General features: G+C 39.2%; 1 protein-coding gene across 5 annotated transcripts in view; it reads left to right on the top strand.

The window, feature by feature from the left end:
* The window catches only part of CHD7 (chromodomain helicase DNA binding protein 7), a 189,101-nt gene that overhangs the window by 89,636 nt on the left and 78,725 nt on the right, over positions 1-20,740 (top strand). For all 5 annotated transcript variants that reach the window (XM_037506252.1, XM_037506276.2, XM_037506270.2 and 2 more), the window contains exon 3: positions 16,656-17,086. In XM_037506252.1, the coding sequence (XP_037362149.1) occupies positions 16,656-17,086 (431 nt within the window). The remainder of the gene's footprint in view (positions 1-16,655; positions 17,087-20,740) is intronic.

The raw sequence follows: 20,740 nt of genomic DNA, 5'->3' as shown, positions 1-20,740 counted from the left end.
CTCCAGTGTTCTTGTTTGGCAGTGTCTTTTAGGGAATGAGATGAGTGATTGTAATATGTTCCTAGTACACAGGCAAATGCTCCTGTTGACTCTTATTTAGGATATCAAAGGTGAGGCGAGAATCTCATCCATCCTTTCATTCATTCATCAGAGAACATTGTTGAGCATTTACAATGCGTGAGTAGCTATGAAATGTCATGTAGGCATTGAAATAAACTATTTCCCCTAAAAAAAAAAATCCCTCTTTTGCAATGATGTAACTGTAACAAAAAGAGAGAAATGCAGACTTGTATGGGAGAAGATAAACAACTTAATTATTTGCAGGGCCAGGAAGAAAGTTGATACTTGAGTCAGATGAAAGGAGATAAAGGAGAAATTTGTGCAGACATAACATAGAATGTGGTTCTTTAAAGGGACAGCAGATGTTTCCACATTGCCTTGGATCAGGCAGTAAAACGTGCATTTGTTTACACTTGGCATATATTAGTTTCCCAGAGGTTTAAGGGACCATTCTGGGCACCTTGGAGGTGAGAGAAAGCACATGTGATCAGGATAGCGTAGAGAAATAACATTAACATTTGAAGGAGGCTTGGGAAGATTTTGATATTCCATCAACAAACACATCTCTGGTTTGTATCAGTTTTTGCTTTAGGCATTGGAAATGTATATGTACACACACATATGTACATACACTCCTGGATATATGTACACAGGAGTATAACATGCTGCTTTCCTTCGGGGGCTCCTAATCCAGGGACCAGGCATATCTAATAATCAGTAGTCAAGCAATGAAATAAATGGTACTTGGCCTTGAGAGTATTTGACTCTACTGGAGAGCTCAGAAAAGACCTCAGGAAGGGGATATGTTTCACTTGAGTTTTGAAGATTGAGTAGAATTTAACTGAGAGGATAGCATAGGAATGAGCACTTGAGGCAGGGCAGTGATATGTATACAAGCATGAAACTGGGAAAAAGCAGAGTGCCTTTATGTGACTGCAGTTGTTGTCCAGTGTATGCAGTGGAGAGAGTTTCGACAGGGATGGCAGGGTGGGCATGGGAAGACCAATACCTCGAGCAGCCACATTGAGAATTTGAATTTTAAATGTATTGATTGGGAATCATTGACACATACAAAGGAACATGCCATAGGCGATTAGCATGCCAGTACAATCTCTTTGCTGTGAGACAGAGTGCACTGGGGAAGATGAGCCCAACTGAAGGCAGACTAGGAGAGAAGTCCTTTGTTGTGGGCCAGGACTAGACAAGTGTGGCTGGAGAAGAGGAGGCAGTTGTTAACATGGATGCGGTTGGTACCAGTGAGAATGAAGCAAGTTTGGGTGATTGGTATCATGGTAACTTTAACCAAAAATAGGAAAGCACTGTTGTGGGTGGAGGGAAGTGATTTTGAGTTTTGGCATGCTCTTCCCAAGTGCTGGAGAAAATAGCCATTACTCAAGTGGAAACAAACATCTGGGTCTGTTGGATAATGGAATCCTAAGGAACACCAGAACCTATGGAATTTCGTAGAGGATGAGTATCGAGAAAGGGAGGATGAGGGAAGAATGGTCACATACAAGGTAAAAAAAAGAGAATAATGTGGTAGCAAAAGGTTTTCACACTCCAGTTTTGAATTTTTTGAAAAACTTTAAATCTGTAGAAAAGGTGAATGAATAATGCAGCGAACACTTTTTTATCCTTCACCTGTTAATATTTTGTCACACTTGCTTTAATCTATCTCTCCCTAAACTCTCTTGAAGAAACAAGGTACATAGCCATGGAGATATTGGGTGAAGAGTTCTGTGGGCAGAGGAAGCCTCTGCAAAGGGCCTGAGGAAGGAAGGTCTTTGCCCATTTGTTGTTTGACAGTAAGCAAGGAATCTGTAATTAGAGTGTAAGAGCATAAGGAGAGAATTGTAGGACATGAAGTTAGAGAGGTGCCAGGAATCCATGTTACTTAAGGCCTAGTGGGCTTTGATGAATGAAGTCTTTAGATTTTACTGTGAGTGAAATGAGAAAGTATTGGAGGTTTTGAGTAGAAATGTGACATGATTTGGTTTGCATTTAAAGTTTCACCCAGGCTGTGAAGCAAATAGATGAGGCTAGAGGGCAAGATAGAAATCAGGGGGTTAATTACAGAGATTCTCCAGTAGTCTAGGCAAAGTCTGTGTTGCTTGGATAAGGTGTGGGTAGTGGGTACTTGATATCTATGTAGAAGGTGGAGCCAACAGGAATTACACATTGGATTAAAGGTGGAACATGAGACTAAGTGAAGCGTCAGTAATGACTCCAAACTTTTGGCTTCTACTGTTGGGGATATAATAATTTTTCGAAGTGGCATTTGGTGAATAATTCAGGAATTTATTTTGGAATGAATTTAAGTTTGAGATGCTTATTGAGACGTCTATGGAGTACACAGGTGATAGAGAGGTATAGAGCTCAAGGGAGTGGTCTCGACTTAAGAAAGACTTTGGGAATCATTAACCTGTGCATATTTAGACCCATGACATTGGGGGGTGATTGCAGAGGAAGCATAGGTAAAACTGAGATCCAAACATGGAGACTTTGAGCATCTCAGAAATTACAGGTCAAGAGATTGATGAGAAAATGGCAAAGAAAGCCTGCAGGGTAGGAGAGAGGGTTGACCTGAGGTCACTTGAGGAAGTCAGGAATAAGTGCTGTTTCAGATCCTACAGATAGGCTGAAGACATGAGCGAATCCCTGTTGTAGAATTTTAGTGCAGTTAGATAGAACAAATTCAAGAGCAAATGAGAGGAGGAAGAAGCCAGCAGCATATAGTCAGTCTCAAGGATTCTACTCTTAAAGGGAGCTGACCAGGCATGAGCTAGAGAAAGACAGAGCAAGAAAAGCTCAAGAAGTATTTGAAAAACTGAAAGTAAGAATGGAAGAATATTGTCAATGGAGAGATTGGAGATGCAGGAGGCTGTGGAGTGTCTTGTGTGGTGGGAAATTCTAGACTGGGTGAGGGATGTGCCTTGGCTGATGTTTCCTGGCTCCTGAAATTCAGGGCACACTGGTGCTGAGCATCTGCGTGTTGGGAACTCACAGTGTCAGCTAGCTGTGTCCTAGGGAATTTGGGGTCTCTGAAGATTTCCTGTCCTTGCCTCTGTGAATTCAACACTCACCCTTCCTTCCTAAAGTCTCAGCAGACCTTTTCTAGGTGAGAGAGAGTGACTCTGGCATGTGATTTCTCTTGGTCCTGGGCTCCTGCTGAATGACGTCTTTTTGTTCTCTCTGCTGTAATTTTGCTTTTCCCCCTTCCCTCTCATCTCTTATGGTTTATTTGGTGTGGATCTAGAACTTCAGATTCAAACATAAATCCATCTTGTATCCCTAAGCATTTCTATCTTCTGCATGTTGAGATGTGTAATAAATGTTAATTTATGACATGTTATATTGAGCAGGGATTCAATTTAGTGTGAAAAAACCTAGTAGATGTTAGGTATCTATGAAATGAGATTATATATTGTTGGAATTGTGTTCTGAAAGTTTTTTCTTTCTTATGGGAAAAGCAAATTGTGTATTTTAAGATTTTTTTTAGACTTTAATTCTATTTAACTTATTTTGTTCTATCATAGGTCTTTAGATCAATTTTATTTATTGTGTTTATCTAAGAAACTTCCTTAATATCTCCCACTAAAACAATCTTCATCTCTCCAGTCTACCTTACAAATGCTCATTTCTTTTACAGTTGTGTGCAGGACTATTGTCAGATTTTAAACAATAGAGACTTAGCGTCTCAGAGTGAGGACTTTATACATCAGCTCATAAAATATCTTCATTTTAGAGACAAGGATGTTGAGGCATTTTGAGGTGATTGTTTTCCCACTCGATTGGTAAAGCCCCCATTGAGTAAAATGGTCAAAAGCAACCCTTCTATCCCACTGCTCTTCCTTTTGACAATACTCAAAAGAGCTGCCCACACATGGAGGAATAGACTCAAGTGATGATCAGGCACTCTCCATCTAATGCTGTTTTAATGCAAGCCCATGTCCATCCTGAGAGACATCAGCGCCTTCAGGCCACTAGGCAGTCTGTGGCTGTCCCCCATCCCCCATTCAGTCCTTCTTGGTTGGTATGTTTCCTGTTTGCCAGCTGTTCCTAGGGGGTGATGGTGGTAAGACAGTCAAAAACTTGTGAGATTATTCCCTAGATAATTTCTATTTATGTTTCTGAATTTCCAATAATAGACGCAAAAGAGAAAATCTTTAGGTTCTTGAATTAGAGAAGTGGTTAGTGCTGGATTAGATGTTAGATGATTATTAAAAATTTTGCAACCACAGGGCTTAGTATACTAATCCTTTTGAATAATATTGTGAAATGTCTGTGAAAAAAAGCCCCACTCCTTTGCTGATGTTCATGTATAAATATGCTAAAACTCTAATATCTTAATTGTGAATACATTCTTATTTACCTCCATTAAATTGAATTCTATTTATTTTTTAATTAAATTTTAAAAATTGTGATAGCATAGCTTTTATAACATTGCATATGATTTAGGGGAATAGGCTCACTCATCCTCAGGTACATCTTACCACACCACATCCACCACCGAAACACCCATAGTCCTCCACCTTAGTCCATTGGACCCCTCCCACTTTGTTTTCCACTCCTTAACCTTGCCCTCTAGTAACATCACTTCTGCAATCATATTTCTAGAGTTGTTTTGGTTTAGTTTTTCTGTTCCTTTGTTTCATTTCTTTATATTCCACATATAGTGAAAAATCAGCCCGTGCTTAAATTGAAGATTAAAGGAAAATGTTTTTAGGCACAAATGATGTTTTGTCATAAGTCCACCAAAGTTATGTATTTTCAAAAACAATGAACTTTATCAATATAAATAAGTTAAAATAGAAACAAGTTACTCAACTACAAATCTCTAAAAATAGATCTTTGTGGCATTTTCATATTTTCAAGTAGACACAGGTGTCTAAAACTATAAAGAAGACTGCAGAGCTGGTGTTGACGTTAAGGCACAGGGTAAATCACACAGCAGTTTAAACTAAAACAGCTTAGTTCAGAGGGTACTGCTGTTTTATAACCATATTTAAAAATCTGTTCCTCTTTTACTCCCTCAAACTGAGTTCAGGGATATAATGGATCCCATTATAGGTAAAAGGTCTGTGACTCAGCCATCGAGCTACTCAAACTCTTGGCTGTTTTAATTGCCACCATTAAAGCTTTAGTACTTTTATCTCATAAAAATAGATATCATTGATGTAAAATGTGTGCCTGTTGAAGATACATTTGTACCTCTGCCCTGATGGTTAGCTAATCATCCATTTGTGTTTGAAGTTGGTTAGGTTTTATGCAGATGGGAACTTGACATAGATCACAGATTTAGTCTTTTAATTAAGAAAAAAATTCTATGTAGTAATAGGGGTACTATCTAGCTAGAATATTATCCCCAAATAAATTGTGTTGGTTTGTATTTTAACTACATTTAGCTTGTTCTTGAACACAAGAGAATAACAATGTTTCTGATTCTAATGCTATCACTTCAACAATTCAAGGGAAATATATGAATCACTCTTTTGTCCCTATTTGACACATCTGTGTAATTTAAGTGTGGTAATTGGCATGTTTCTCTGTCTTCTGTAAGGGGGGGAAATATCAAGGTGTGAAGAAAACTCCAGGATCATAGTGGAAGCTAAGTGTTAACATGTGAAAATCTACTTTTTTTTTGGAGGGGGGGGCTTATCCCTCCTGCCTGCTAGGGAATCACAGCTTTTTATTATTCACATTGCTGTGCCCAGGCCCAGTAAGATGTCCCTAGAAGTGATGTAAGATGAGTACATCTCAATGAAGTTTAACTTCCTAATTGCTCTTTACACATTTATCTCTCTGTAGTAAAAATAGAATAGCAAATAATTGGAGGGGCAGCTCATTCAGTTATTTCTGCTCTGCAGTTGTAATTGTGGAATTATATTCAGATAAGAGGAAAAAATGCAACTGTAAAAGCAACTGAAATCTGAAACATTTCTAAAACTAAAACCTACCCACACAAAACATTTGTCAGCTAATATACATAACCATGCTTCTATTCTTGCCCAGCTGTGTAGATTCAATTATAATAATTTTCTCAGTTGCATAACATTGCTGTTTGTTTATTACTGCATTATTAGTCAGTGAATGAACCTCCCTCTTTTTGACCCCTCAGCAGTGTTTATAAAATACTTAATTGCTTTGGTATCTTCTGTTTCATGTGAAATTCCAGCTGGAAGGAGTCATGGGGACACAATCCCCTGTAAGTGTTAAGCTGACTGTTTCTAATGTGCAATAAACTTATCAGAAACCTTTAATATTGCTTATAGTGCAGTTTTTTCTGTATTTTTTACTTAAAAAATGAAGAGGTTTTTGTTGTTGTTTAATCCTCTCCCTATGATGACTTCTTTGGTAGTTAACTGTCTAACAGTGTCAGGCTCCAGCTTGCCTATGTGAGTGGGTCCCACCTCTGTCCAGTAGTTACCATCACCCAGCTCTCCTTCCCTTTACATTCTTCTCTTTGGAGCAAATTCAACAGGAGTGCGTGAGCTACAATCACTAAGGGGGTAGGTATAATGGCGAGCAGGTGGATTCTGCAGAGAGGTTGCCTGGGTTGAATCTTGACTAACAGCTTTTTGTGACTTTGGGTGAACTTCTTAACCTTTTTTTGCCTTTTCCTGTTTATAAAATACGGTGACTTCATAACGTAATTGTGAACCTGGAACAGTTTGTGGTGCCAAAAATATGTTACTGTTAGCGGCAGCAGCACAGAGAAGTTACAAGGGAATGCCATAGTGTTGTTCATCTTTATGGGGGAGGGTGAATATCTAGCATAGACAGGGTAGTCCTGAATGGAAAAATTTCAGATGAGAATTACAGAGGACTTTAAGTTTGCATTTATTCCTGTGCAACAAATTATCATAAACTCTGATTTAGAACAATGTTTGTTTCTTCTGTTTCTGAGAGTCAGGATTTGAGCAGTTAGCTAGATCCCTCTGCTTGGAGTCTCGCCAAAGCTATATTGGGTGTCAGGGTCACCTGCTCAAATAGGGTCTTGACTGGCAAGAATCTGCTTCCAAATCCATTTGACTTGTCAACAGAATTCATTTCCACTGTGTGACTGGGGGCTTCATTTCTTGCTCGCCATCCAGGATGTTACTTATAGGCTACCCTGCTCTCGTCTCCTGCTTCTTTAAAACTATCAACATAGAGGGCCTCCCCTGGTGGCGCAGCGGTTGAGCTCTGGGCTGCAAGGCTGCCCGCAGCCTCTGCAGTGCTGGTTTGTTCCCCGGCCGCTGGCGAGGGACACACACACACACACACACACACACACACACACACACACACACAAACTCTCTCTCTCTCTCTCTCTCTCTCTCTCTCTCTCTCTCTCTCTCTCTCTCTCTCTCCCCATAGAGAGTCTTAGGCTCAGGGAGAATCTACATCCTCTTATGAGCCTCCCATGGCTAAATGAGGCCAACTCAGGATAATCTCTTCTCGAGTAATCAAAAACCAACTAATTTGGGACCTTAGACACACCTGTGAAATCATTGCACCTATGCCTTGTTCTCTTGACTGGAAGTCACTGGCCCTCCCAGGCAGGAGGTGGAGGCAATGGGACTGTCTTAGAATTCTGCCTTCAAAAAGATGTGAATGAGTTTTATAGGACCAAATAGTCTATTATTAAGCATTTACTGCCAACTAAATTTGCTAGACTTATAGTCTCTGAATCCTAGGGAACTTGCCTAGAGTGTGTAAATTAATTAGCTTTATTGCTGAGCTTCTTATAAATTGATTTCTATCCCCTCAAAGATTGTTCTGGACTTGTTTCTGCAGTCCCTAGGTGTTAAATAAAGATGCTTTCTTTTCATTCTGTTGAAGTTTTACTTTTTAAACTCACAGGAATAGCATAGTGAGTTACTTTAAATACTTTTAATAATTTTATTTTTTAAAAAGATTTATTTATTTATGCATACAAGAGCTGGAGTGCAGGCCAGAGATGCGGGGGTGGGTGAGAGTATTCACCAGAGACAGAGTGGGGAACAGAACAGGCAGATTGACTGAAATACACTGCTGAGGGGAGCAGTGGGCGAGACAGGAGAGGTCTGCTTTGCCATGTGGGTTCCTCCCTGGCCATTCGGGGATCGAACTCATGCTGCAGAGGCTGCGTATTGCTTTATAGTGTGGCTCTTAAACCCTTGCATCACCAGGGAGGCCCTTAATAATTTTGAAAGTAGTTTGAAATCTAAATGTGAGCTTGTAAATTCTTTTCCAAAGCCAAACTCTATACATTTTTATTTATTTATTTTTTTAAAAGATTATGTTTATACAAGAGCTGGGGTACAGGATAGAGGCACGAGAGGGTGAGAGGATTCACCAGAGACAGAGCGGGGAGCAGAACAGGCAGACGGACCGAAATACACTGCTGAGGGGAGCAGTGGCCGTGACAGGAGCAGTCTGCCACGCCATGTGGGAATCTCCCTGGCCGTCGGGAATTGAGCCCTGCGCTCAACCCTCTCTGCCACCGGGGAGGCTCTAAACTCTATACATTTTAACTTTTCAAATTAAGGATTAAATTTGTTGTTAGTTATACCAATGATAACATAGTGTAATGTAAAGGTACAGTAAAAAATTGTTTAATTGAAGCAAGCTATTTTAGTATGTGAATTTGGTCTTTTTCTTTAGTGTCTTTGAGTAGGATCTGTTTATGCAAAACATTTTGACAATCCTGAAAGCACTATTGTCTTGTATTTTCCTGAGTTTGAGCCCTGGTAAGCTGGATAGGTTTTGATCTGGTTGTCAGCTGCCAAATTCAGGCCTCTCGACCCCACTTAGAGAATATGGACCCAAGCTTACTTGAAAATAAGGACAGATACCTGTGAACTGGAATTGGTTCTATGTATTTATTGAGTAGAGGGGCCTCCCCGGTGGCGCAGCGGTTGAGCACTGGGTTGCGAAGCTGCCCGCGGCCTCCGCGGCTCCCATTCGATCCCCGGCTGCTCCCCGGCCACCTGAGGAGGGTCCCACATGGCGCGCAGACCTCTCCTGCCGCCCGCTGCTCCCCTCAGCAGTGTACTTCGGTCCTTCTGCCTGCTCTGCTCCCCGCTCTGGCTCTGGTGAATTCTCTCACCCTCCCGCGCTTCTGACTGTATCCAGTGCATGTATAAACAAAACAAACAAATAAATAAAATAAATAAATAAAACATGCCTCTATTAAAAAAAAACTATAAAAAAAATATTTATTGAGTAGAACGTACTGCAAGAAGCATGCTTATGAAGGGTGAATGAGAAAAGAAGAAGGAGGGAAGAGACTATAAAATTGACTTTGTTAAGGTCACTGAGTATATTCATTATCTTTTCTGTTTTTACTTCTGGTAAGTAATGTGGTATAAAGGATAACATTTGATGATTTACTGCCCTTAAAGAGCTAAGAAACTCAGAAAATGAGGGTGGAAGTGTGGCTGTGTCTCAGATTCCTTTTGGGTTTGCTTATTGTAAGTCAGATGCATCGTCATGTCCACGCTGCAGACCTGGCTTTTTCTCAGGGCTTTACTTTTGGAGGAGAATGGATGTAGTCTTTATGGGTAGGTAGACCTGCTGCCTACGGGGAGCTTCTTCTCTGCTGCCATCCAAGAGTCCTAAGAAGTCAGTCAATGTTACTGTGATAGCCTTTGAGTGTGTTCCTTTTTCTCTCCTGCCCAAAGTAATGATGGGTTCTGTTGGAACCTTTATATATCTTTCTTTTGTAAAGCGCTTCAGGGATAAGAGATTCTCAAGGTCATCAGCACAGTTTGATAATTTGCATTTACTTTGGAAAGCTAATACATGTAAAAACATCATTCAGCTCTTGTATAAACAAGTTAATTTTTTTAAGCACTTGTGAAGCAATGGAGATACATCAAAAGCATGTTTAACATCTTTTCAACTCTGTGCCCTTTGTGTGTGTGTGTGTGTGTGTGTGTGTGTGTGTAGGCAAACATTATTTCACTACTTAATTCTTAAATGCAAACCTCCAGCTTCATCTTGTGCTTTTCCTAAAAAGTAGAAATGACCTGTTACCTAAGCAGTGAAAGAACTGACTGTTAGATTCCTTGAAAATATAGTAGACTGAATTTTTGAAAAATCGTAGAGGCTATTCTTTTTAGGTTGTTTTGGGAGAGTTTTTAAGGAAAGGTAGGAAGTGAGTTTTGGGGTGGGGGGATGGTGGGTTCTCCAAGACAAAACAGGTTGGCTGAATTGAATTCTATTTTTATCAGAGAGTGATTTTGAGGTTCGAACTGGACAATGTTTGTTAGCTGGAAAGCACAAAATAAGCATTAGTCCTTACCTGTATTTTTACCTTTGGCAGAATAGCCAGTGATTGTCTACAGTTTTAGTTTGGAACTAAATTAAATCTACCCTTCTGATGCAAAAATTCCAGATTTATATTAAATTGAATATCAATTTAACTTGTAGATTAAGGTTAGCTTATTAGAACTAAGCCCTTCATGTTTTTTTGAGAAAGACAGCAAGCTGCTCCCTGGTCTTGTGCTGTGGCCACAGCCAGGCTTGGAGAATTCCTCGATCTCCATTTGCAACTGTAGGGACCACAGCTCTTGGGGCCTGATCATATTCTCACCAACTCCCTATCTCCTGGATTGGAGTTTCAGGTTTGCCATTTTCTATCTGGGTAAGCTCAGTTATAAAACAGGAATAATATCACTCAATTCACTGGTCTAGTGACTGGCCAAGAAAGGTATGTAAAATATCTTCAGAACACAGCACAGGTAACTGTATAACAGATACTTTTAAAGCATCATCAGTAGAGACCCCAATGACCTCAGGACTGCTTGGCAGTCCTGTGCTTTGTCTTCCCTAACACTGAGGCTTTCTCCTGCACCCTTTGCTCTGACACATTGCAGTTACCATAGCATAGCTCCTGGCTGCAGAGTATCCCATACCCAGTCTGACAGCCTACTCAGAATAGGGGCAGGGAGGGGAAGACACCCAGGAGGGCAGCAACACTGTGGCAGAAGATTAGGAACCAAGGACAGATCAGAGGGAGGGAATCTATTCCACCTAGGATTTCTGAGACTTTTTGAAAGGGTTTAGTGTTGGTAGGATTTCACTGCTGTTATTTTAGCCTCACTGGCTGTAGAAACATAGCAAAAGTGTCTTAAACATTAAAAATGCTGCCCAACAGTTCCTGTAGTATTGTAGTACATACAAGAGGGTCATTATTCAATATCTAATGTGAAACTATTTAACATTAAATTTAACATCACCATTTAGTTCATATTTTCATTATCTTGGACTCTTAATACAAATTGTCTTTATAGTTTAGATACCATAAAGGTGACTTATGTAAATTTATAGCTGTTTTAAGATTTTGTTTGTATGGCAAATCTATCTTAAAGACACCCTAAAAATAGAAGCAGAAAACCAAAGGTTCAAACATGCCTTCAGATGATTTTTTTTAAACGAGACATTTCACCAGTAATTTTAAAGATACATAGTCTCATAAAATGTAATGATTCTAAGGTATGATATTTCAAAATTTATTTTAATTTGGTAATAATCTCGACCCTGTATACAATAAAACTTGTATAAATCATTCTTATATGATTATACTAATATTTCTCTTTTATTCCTACCATTTCCTGAATTTGAGCATAAAAGAACCTGATAATTCAGTGAACTGTTTGAGTGCATTTTATATAAAATTATATTTGTTCATAGTCTTATGCTATCTTGTAAGACATCTGATCACCACTGCTTCAAGACAGACACACATATAGGGCCTCCCTTGGTGGCGCAGTGGATGAGCGCTGGGCTGCGAGGCTGCCCGCAGCCTTTGCAGCACTGGTTCATTTCCTGGACGCTGGCGAGGGTCCCACAAAAAAAAAAAAAAAAAAAAAAAGACACACATATACAAATGTGTGTGCATGTGGAGACACACACATACACACACTTTTCTCCCTACTGCAGAGGAGCTGCCTTGTTGTAGCTACATCAGTATAATCCGCAGCATATTTTTAGGAATAACTTTATTGAAGATATTCTTAGGAAAAAGGGGCTGCCATTGTTACTAAATACCTTTAGGACACACTGTATACTTATGCCCCTTTAAGAGTGTAGTAAGGCTACAGAGAGTTTTGCAGTAAAGAAAACTATTTTTCTTTTGAACCCTTGGATGCTCTTTTGGCTTAGGATTGAATTTTCATTTTCACCCCAGAATTACTTTTTAAAAGACTGTAAATGGATCAAGAACCTGGGGGGTTCTGGAAAATAAAAATGAAGAATGTCAGTTATAGAAATGTGTCTCCAATGCTTTTTTAAAAAAAGCAACCAACCAACCAAAACCACCAAATAGTACTTTTCATTTTGAACTGACTACTTAATGTTTGTATTTTTACAAACCATTTAAACCACAGGTTAGTGTGTTTTAAGGTTGAATTTGTTGTTAACTTGGGTCTTAGTTGACCTGCCAGAATCTTAGTTTCTCTGAGTGCACAAGTGCCTCCCTTGCACTTAGTTTGTGGGGAGGGATGTATCTCACAGATGTGTACCATATTACTGTTTTCCGGGTGGTAGTAGCTGTTCTTTTTTATTAAACAGTGTTTTGATTTTAGACTCAGTAAATGTTTATCCACGGACGACCTGTACTGCAGGACAGCGCTGTGAGTTTGCAGAGTCAGGCTCATGGAGACCTTGCACTGTCACTGTCCCCTTGCTCAAGCCACTTGACATTGCTAATGTGTTGAGGTTTCAGGATTACAGTTAAGGCAAACATGATTAGATAAGATCGCTTTATAAGCCTGGAAATGCTGATGAATGTTGGAGGTAGAGCACACTTGAGGCAGGTGAAAAGTTTATTCTCACATAATTTTTCAGTTTCCTCTGAAAAGTGTTTCTGAGCATTTGGGTCACATTTGCTGAAGGGTGGACGAGGGTCCCTCCCCCGATCCAGCCTTCTTTTGGTTAGATTTGCATTCTGCTAACTCTGCTATTTTATATGACATCACTTATTTCAGTGTTTTATTTGTTTATTATGAATTATGGGGTTAAGGATAAAAATAATTATCTTTAGTTAATGATATATATATATTAACGACAGACACATCTTGGATCATTTTTATCTGTAGATTAAATAGTAATTATTCATTCCAAAGTCCATGGCACAGTCCTTATGTATTCTATAATATTCCAAAAGGTACATGGAATTATGGTAGAAAATGTATCAAACAGAATGCCCTGTAGAGTGTATTTAAGAATACCTTTTGGTAGATTACATTTCCCATGTTTGTGCTAATAAATGAGAGGTTTTAGGAATGCCCTTGTATGGAAATATCAGATGTTAATGGCATTGATTACCTGTCAGGCTGTGGGAATTGATGAGGGAAATGTCTGCTGTAAAATTAAATAGCATTGGAGAAGACTGTACCATGCTTGGGATGGAGGGGGGGTATGACTGGGCCTGGGAGACTTTGTCAGGGTAGTACTGTGAGCTCCAGTTTTTTCCCCCACATGATTAAGGCAGGCCATCTGTTCTTTGTTAAATGTTTACAAAAAACAGCTTTTCTCTAAAAGTTTTAAGGAGATGTGGGTCTGGTAAACACTGTAATATTTCTGAGCACCTTTTTCACCCTATTTCAAATAGTACCAAAATATAATTCTGCATATCAAACAGGATTAATGTATTTTTTTGGTGTTTAATCTTTATATGTTTTCCTCCTTATGAAAGATTAAATTTTTTTAAGGGATACTAATTTATGACTTCATTTATTACTAAAAGGAATATCTAAAATGATTTTTATGCTGATGTAAATAAATTTTCAAGTTACTGTATAGGTATTATATGCTTTTCTAATTCATTAACGTGTGCTGGGTATCTCTCATTAGAAGCTAGGACTTTGTTGCCATGGTTAATGCCATACAGATTAAAGAAAGGTACACATACCTGGAATTAACTCACCATTCTAAGTTTTAAGTGTGGTTTACTGGTAGACTTTCCTATTTCTGTCCTTTTCCAGGAAATACTTTTTTTCCCACTTCCTGAAAAATAGCCCAAAGAAGTTTGATCTCTATGTCCCTTACAAAAATTTGATAAGAATTTTTCCTTTTGGGCCTCCCCGGTGGCGCAGCGGTTGAACGCTGGGTTGCGAAGCTGCCCGCTGCCTCTGCAGCGCCGGTTCGATCCCCGGCTGCTCCCCGGCCACCGGAGGAGGGTCCCACATGGCGCGCAGACCTCTCCTGCCGCCCGCTGCTCCCCTCAGCAGTGTACTTCGGTCCTTCTGCCTGCTCTGCTCCCCGCTCTGGCTCTGGTGAATTCTCTCACCCTCCCGTGCTTCTGACTGTACCCAGTGCTTGTATAAATAAATAAAATAAATCTTTAAAAAAAAAAAAAAGAATTTTTCCTTTTTACTCACATTAGGAAATATGTGACAATATGACTTGAGCAAGTTAAATGTAACACAATTAAATCAGATCCCATTTATTCTCAGTTAATGATAATTCGGGCAGTGCTTGGTAGACATCCACTAAGAGTGTGAGGGAAAAATGCAGGTTGGAGGATAACTTTTTTCAGTGTTTAGTTAGTTGTGTTCTCTCTGGGAATCTACCTGCGTGCGTCTACATGTGTGCTCCTCCTCAGATGTCTGCCCTTGCCTCTCCCTGCAGAGCCCTACCCTTTTTCAGACCCATTATTTCCCAGCTGTGACTAAGAAAGGGCAATACATATTTAAGATTCTAAATTAAAATCCGCTAATACTATAGGATTTTGGAAGAGGCTTTGGAAATCTAACCCAAACTCCTCATTTTGCAGATAAAGAAAATGAACCGCCCAGCTAGGAGAATTGAACTTTCCCAGATAATGTAGCTAATGTCAGGGCTCAGACTAGAATTTTTATCACTTACTCATTGTTCTGGGCCCTCATTCTCATCCCAGTACAGGTGGAGAATTGGCTAATAGTTTCTTAGTAAACCTGGTAGCTTTTAGTGGGAACAGCATAACCACTTTTAATCTTTTAAATTGTGGTAACATTGGTTTACAACACTGCATATTTTTTTCTGGGAGTATAGACTAGGTGATGATTGTTGTTGTTGTTGGTTTTTTTGTTTTGTTTTGTTTTGTTTTGATCACTGAACACTTCGGAAAGCAAGTAAAAACTGTAGAGCCTTTCCCCAAAGGATGCCCACGTGTAAACTTAAGGAGGCGGACAGAGTCAGGGGCCCTGGATTTAAAAAACCTAGACTCAGATATTAGTTCCGCCCCTTGCTGCGTATGTTGGGCGGCCACGTAATCTCCTCAAATTTTGCTTCCTTTTTGAAGGATGAAGGAATCATATTTGATAAAAATACCTAGTTTAGAATATGGTATAAAGTAGATAGTCAATAAATGTTAATTTTATTGGACTCTTACTTAGACTACTTTGCTGATGGTGAACCATGGCTTCTGGGTTACTCTGAGTTTCCTATGGGCCTAAACCTGGGTTCTCCCTGGTTTCTTTGGGGGAGGTGCGATGAGGGTCGTGGGGTCTGTTTCCTGTTGGTTTTGATGTCAGTCTTAGTTCTGGCAACTTATCATCTGTAACTCCTTGGGCACGAGGCTGCTTCCTACTTAGAGTGCCAGAGGTGTAAAGTGCCTAGCACATGTGGTGCACATGGTAAGACTGTTGAGTTAACACTAACAGCCTGTCTTGTCCTTGCCGTTTCTGTTACAATTACCAGTAAGTAGCTGGAGAAATGTATGAAAAAGGCAGAAAATGAGTGATTTGTGGATATGGCATTTTCAAGTATTTTGTTGAAATATAGAGGTTCATATAGCATCCAGTGGAGATGATATGCTCACCCCTGTCCTGGTTGAGTTGATCGGCTGCAAGACTAATCCAAGTCTGATCTAAGCTGAACCGTTAGCTTCTCATCCCACCGGTTGATATTCTCTACTGTGCTTAAGACCATATTTGGCTATAGTTCTAGTAAATACTAAAAATCTGCAAGGCATGTCAATTGACTATTTGGGTTCTCTCTCCCTCAGTGAAATTGGAAATGTAGAGCTTTGATATGCTAAGAAAAGCTCTTTCTGCATTGCTTATCAGTACAAATATTTTGGCAAATCTGAAGTCATAATGTTTGGATGTGTGCTTTTAATTTGTAATATCAATGACATTTAAGTAAAAAATGACCTGTACTATGTAAAGATGCTTACACATTTTATTTCAAGCTTTCATAATACCCAGATTTTGCTATGTTTAGTACTCTTGTTCTTTTTTAAGTGGTTTAATTGTATATCTTTAATTTGAATCTTTTCCACATGGGAAGACAAATGCCACTTAAATTCGTTCTTTTTGATTTAGCTTGTGCTGCTGTTTTGTCATCCACCATTTCCCACATAGGCTGCTTAGAAAATGGACACTGTCTGTTGAGAAAACATTGAATGAGAAATCATTTTCTTCATGGGCTGAATTTTTCAAATGTATTATTAAGTTGTCCTTTTTTACTCTGTTTATTGAAAAGTTTTCTTGCTAAAGGAACTGATAGATTTCATAACTTTGTAGTTGGTTTGATACCTGGAGTATAGGATAAACTTCAGAAATATCCGCCACTAACTTTCAGTTCCTTTCTTCACTCTGAAGAATGATAAACTAACTTCAATTCCTATTTGTGTCTCTTAGCATTCTCCATCGGAGCCCTTTCTAGAGAAACCAGTGCCGGATATGACTCAGGTTAGTGGACCGAATGCTCAGCTAGTGCAGAGTGATGATTACCTGCCACCAATAGAACAGCAGCTGCAGCAGAAAAAGAAGAAAAAGAAAAACAACCATATTGTTACAGAGGATCCCAGTAAAACTTTTGGGAAAGATGACTTCCCTGGTGGGGTTGATAACCAAGAACTAAGTAGAAACTCACTAGATGGGTCCCAAGAAGAAAAAAAGAAAAAGAAAAGGCCGAAGGCAAAAAAAGATCCGAAGGAACCGAAAGACCCCAAGGAGAAAAAGGAGTCCAAGGAACCCAAGGCCCCGAAAGCCCCCAAGATTCCCAAAGAGCCAAAGGAAAAGAAAGCGAAGACTGCCACGCCAAAACCCAAATCCAGCAAAAAGTCAAGGTAGGTTGTTGGGTGGTAGCAGCCATCATTGCCTCAGGACAGAAATGAGCACACAGCACAGCTTACAAAGTGGGGGTGGGGGTGGGAGTGAAGGGCTTGGGTTTTTTTGGCCTTGTTGAGCTACTTTCTCTAATATCCAACTAAAAACATAAGGTTTTTGTTTGCTGAAATGTAGACGTCTGTTATAATGAACTGTTGATTTGGATGGTACGTTTTAGGAACTTTACTGGCTAAAAGTGATTGATTACTTAAAAACCATTTTTGTTGTATTTTTCTGAAAAATTGTCATGTAACAAATAGAACTGATTTACCAGCATAATTATTTGTGAGCATAGACAAGCAACCTCATTTTCGGTGACAATGCAAAACTGGGAAAGAAGGATTATAGATGTAAGACAGGTCAATATATTTCACTAGGCTTTTCAGCCTTGTTTCCCAGAAGTTGAAACAGGAGAATTAATTCTCTCTACTCGGTGAAGTAAGCCTTCTAGGGACAGAGTTGAAATTCTAGGGGGAAAATCATATAGCAGTTACCATTAGATATGCCTTCAAGAATTGCCAGAATTTTAGGTTCAACAAAATAGTCTCCTTCGCTCCATACTTCCCCCACCAACTCTCTGACCCCCCAGAAGGCATATTTACTCAGTAAGAAAAGCTGAGAGGAGAAGACATTGAAGACTAATTTTTTTCATTTGTACTGAACATTTCTTACAACTGTTCTGAACCAGTTCCAAACATCTGAATCTATTTTTCAGAATATGGCTCATGTTAGAAAATATAGTTTCCAGATGGAAGTATGGTTAGACTTAGTTAATCTGAACCTGTTTGCAAATTCCATCAGAAAACACCTTTTACTTCCTATCCCCATTTGCGTATGTGTGCATGCGCATAGACACACACATATGTGTGCACATGCATGCACACTCAATTCTATTATTGACATGCTTCTAGTGAACATTTTTGTGAGATTGCTGGCCTGTGAGCCTGTAACCTATTTTGTGTGTGTCTGCACAGGTACACAAAGAAGAGATCATTTCTGGGATTAAAAGATGCCGCTGCAAAGCAAAAAGAACAAAGTTGGATTTTTAAATACCTGCTTAAAAATATCTAAACAACTCCAAATACATTAGTCTGTAGTGTCCTGAGAATTTGAAACAAAGTCACTTAAAAATATTTGCCCATCAGTAGGTTTTGTGGTGCCAGAAATAACTGAGTTATATTTTAACTCAGTCTTAACTGTTTACTTATTAGTGTTTGTATTTACTTGTGAATGTTCTTTGACACCCCAGTTTGTGTTTCTTAATTGAAAACAATAATTTTTTTCTCCTTATGAGCCCTTCTTCTAAACTTATTACCCATTAAAAATTCTGTATTCCTTTATTTAAGAAATATCCTGTTGCGTGGTTTCTATTTGTAGGTGCTGTGTTAAGTGTTAGAGATGTGAGCAAGGTAGACATGATTAGAATTTCAGTTTGACTTATATATTTTAAAAATATATAATTATCTAATTATTGTTCTTTTGATGTGAGGAAACCTGTTTATTTTACACAAGGAGAAAGAAATAGAAGCAAAGTTTAAAAGGAATATATTTTTAACTTAAATTTTGAGTGTATGTTTAAAAGCAGCTTCCAGAACTCAGAAAACACATCACCAAGAATAATTTTAGTCTCAAGATGTATCTCTCTTCAGTTTTACCCTAATTTTTCACTTAATTTTAAAAATTGGTAGAGGAAAAAACCCACCATATCTTTGATCCTGCTGCTGATTCCAGGTATATTCTTTTATGCTCTGAGTCTACATTGGACTGACCCCATCTTTAAAAACATATGTTAGCATACCCTTAACCTTCCATAAATTACTTTGGAATGAAAGTTACTGAAATTTTCTTAACAAGTGTAAACAACTGTTAGGAACTTGGGCATCAAATCCAGGCATTTCTGGATGCCCTGTGCCTCCTTGGTACAGATTTAGAATCTATCTTTATCCACTAGAGAAACCTTTAGCCCAGGCCTCAGCTGTGCATCCTAAGGTTTGAACTGCCTCTGTGGAGTGTTTAGCATTGCTGAATCTGAGTACTGGCTTTGCTCTGGAATCACATGTTTCTCCTACGAGGCAAGCTGTGTAATTTTTTTTTCCTCCTCCCATGAAGAAAGTTGAAAACATTTTTTCCCCTTGTTTGCTTTTTACTATTAGTCTCAGTCAATCACCCTCAGGTGATAGTTGTTTTTCCTGAACTGGTGTGAAAATAATCCAGTGGAACACTTCTGTTGAGTATAGAGATATGCTTGGGGAAAGGGAGCTGCTGTAACTTGGCCTGGAGACTCAGGAGGTTGTTCTGGGGGATACCTAGAGTGTTGAGGCACTTCTGTTGGTCTGGTGACTTGACCAATTGTGGGGCTGCTTGCTGATACATGGTAAAATGTGCAAAGACATTCAAGAGGCTTTCCTGTTGTCCATGGTCAGAGGGGGATGGCTATTCAAGAATATGGTAATTGAATAAAGATTTTAAGTAAATTAACAAGCCATCCATTATTTTGTTGAGCCTCAGTGTTTCTGTTGGCCGGATGAGTTATGTCAAGTGGTGGTCTTGTTCTGCTAAGTCTGGAAAGGAAATAGCGTTCCTGAACAAGGATAAGTAGAGTGCATGCAACTACATGTAAATTGTGAGTAGCATAGCAGAATAATTATGTAAATTGAATATGCAGTGATGAAGGTAATAGGGGGTTTGGGTTATGTTAGTGCTGAGGTTGAATTGCCATAGCAGTTTGCTTTTAAGCACTGGAATACAGCAGTGGCAATTTTGTTTTGCAGAATGTTATGTGATACCAGTTATTTCCATCCTTGAATAAGTTAACTTGATGAATTTGTTTATACAGAAAATAATTTTCCTACAGAGTGCTGAAATAGAGGGATAAACAGAAGTGAAATGAAAAATTTAGAGTAGAATGACTCACATCTATCCTTTTCAGCCCTGGATGGCGAATCATTGGTGAGGTTATAGAAACAGATGTGCTGTCCTTTGAGGCAGGGTATCAGAAGTGACCCACTGGTGGTCTGGTTTACTCTGCCACTGTCTGTGGCAGGGAGAGAGCTTGTTCTGCGTCATTCACACACTTTCAGTAATAAAGGACTTGAGGATGGTGACTGTCATCAGTGCAGCTGATTTTCCTTGTGTGCCTTTATGATGTCTCCTCACACCACCTCATTCTCATTCCCTTAAGTGTCTGAGGCATGCATTTGCGGCCATTCCCAGCGAACTGGTCCTTTTGGCAACTAAAATGTAATTACATTTGTCCTGCCTATGCAGAGAACCTAAAAAAAAATCTGCCGAAAAACTTCTATATAGAATGGTAGTGAAACAGAAATAGGTGTTCAGCATTTCAGAAAAAAAGATGTCTAAAAATCTTTTTTTTTTTTTTTTTTTTTGGTGGGACCCTTGCCGGTGGCTGGGAATCGAACTGGCACTGCAGAGGCTGCCGGCAGCCTCTCAGCCCAGCGCTCAACCGCTGCACCACCAGGGGAGGCCCCTGTCTGAAAATCTTAATGAAGAAATGTGACATACCTCTTTTCTATTGGAGATATATATATATATATATATATTTATTTATATATATATATTTATATATATTTACCCCTCTCCTTTTGTTTAAATAT

The sequence above is a fragment of the Talpa occidentalis genome, unplaced genomic scaffold (assembly GCF_014898055.3).
Source record: "Talpa occidentalis isolate TD23 unplaced genomic scaffold, MPIMG_talOcc4v2.1, whole genome shotgun sequence".
NCBI lineage: Eukaryota > Metazoa > Chordata > Mammalia > Eulipotyphla > Talpidae > Talpa > Talpa occidentalis.
Note: the sequence above shows the minus strand (reverse complement) of the source record. Positions and strands in the feature narration are given on the sequence as shown.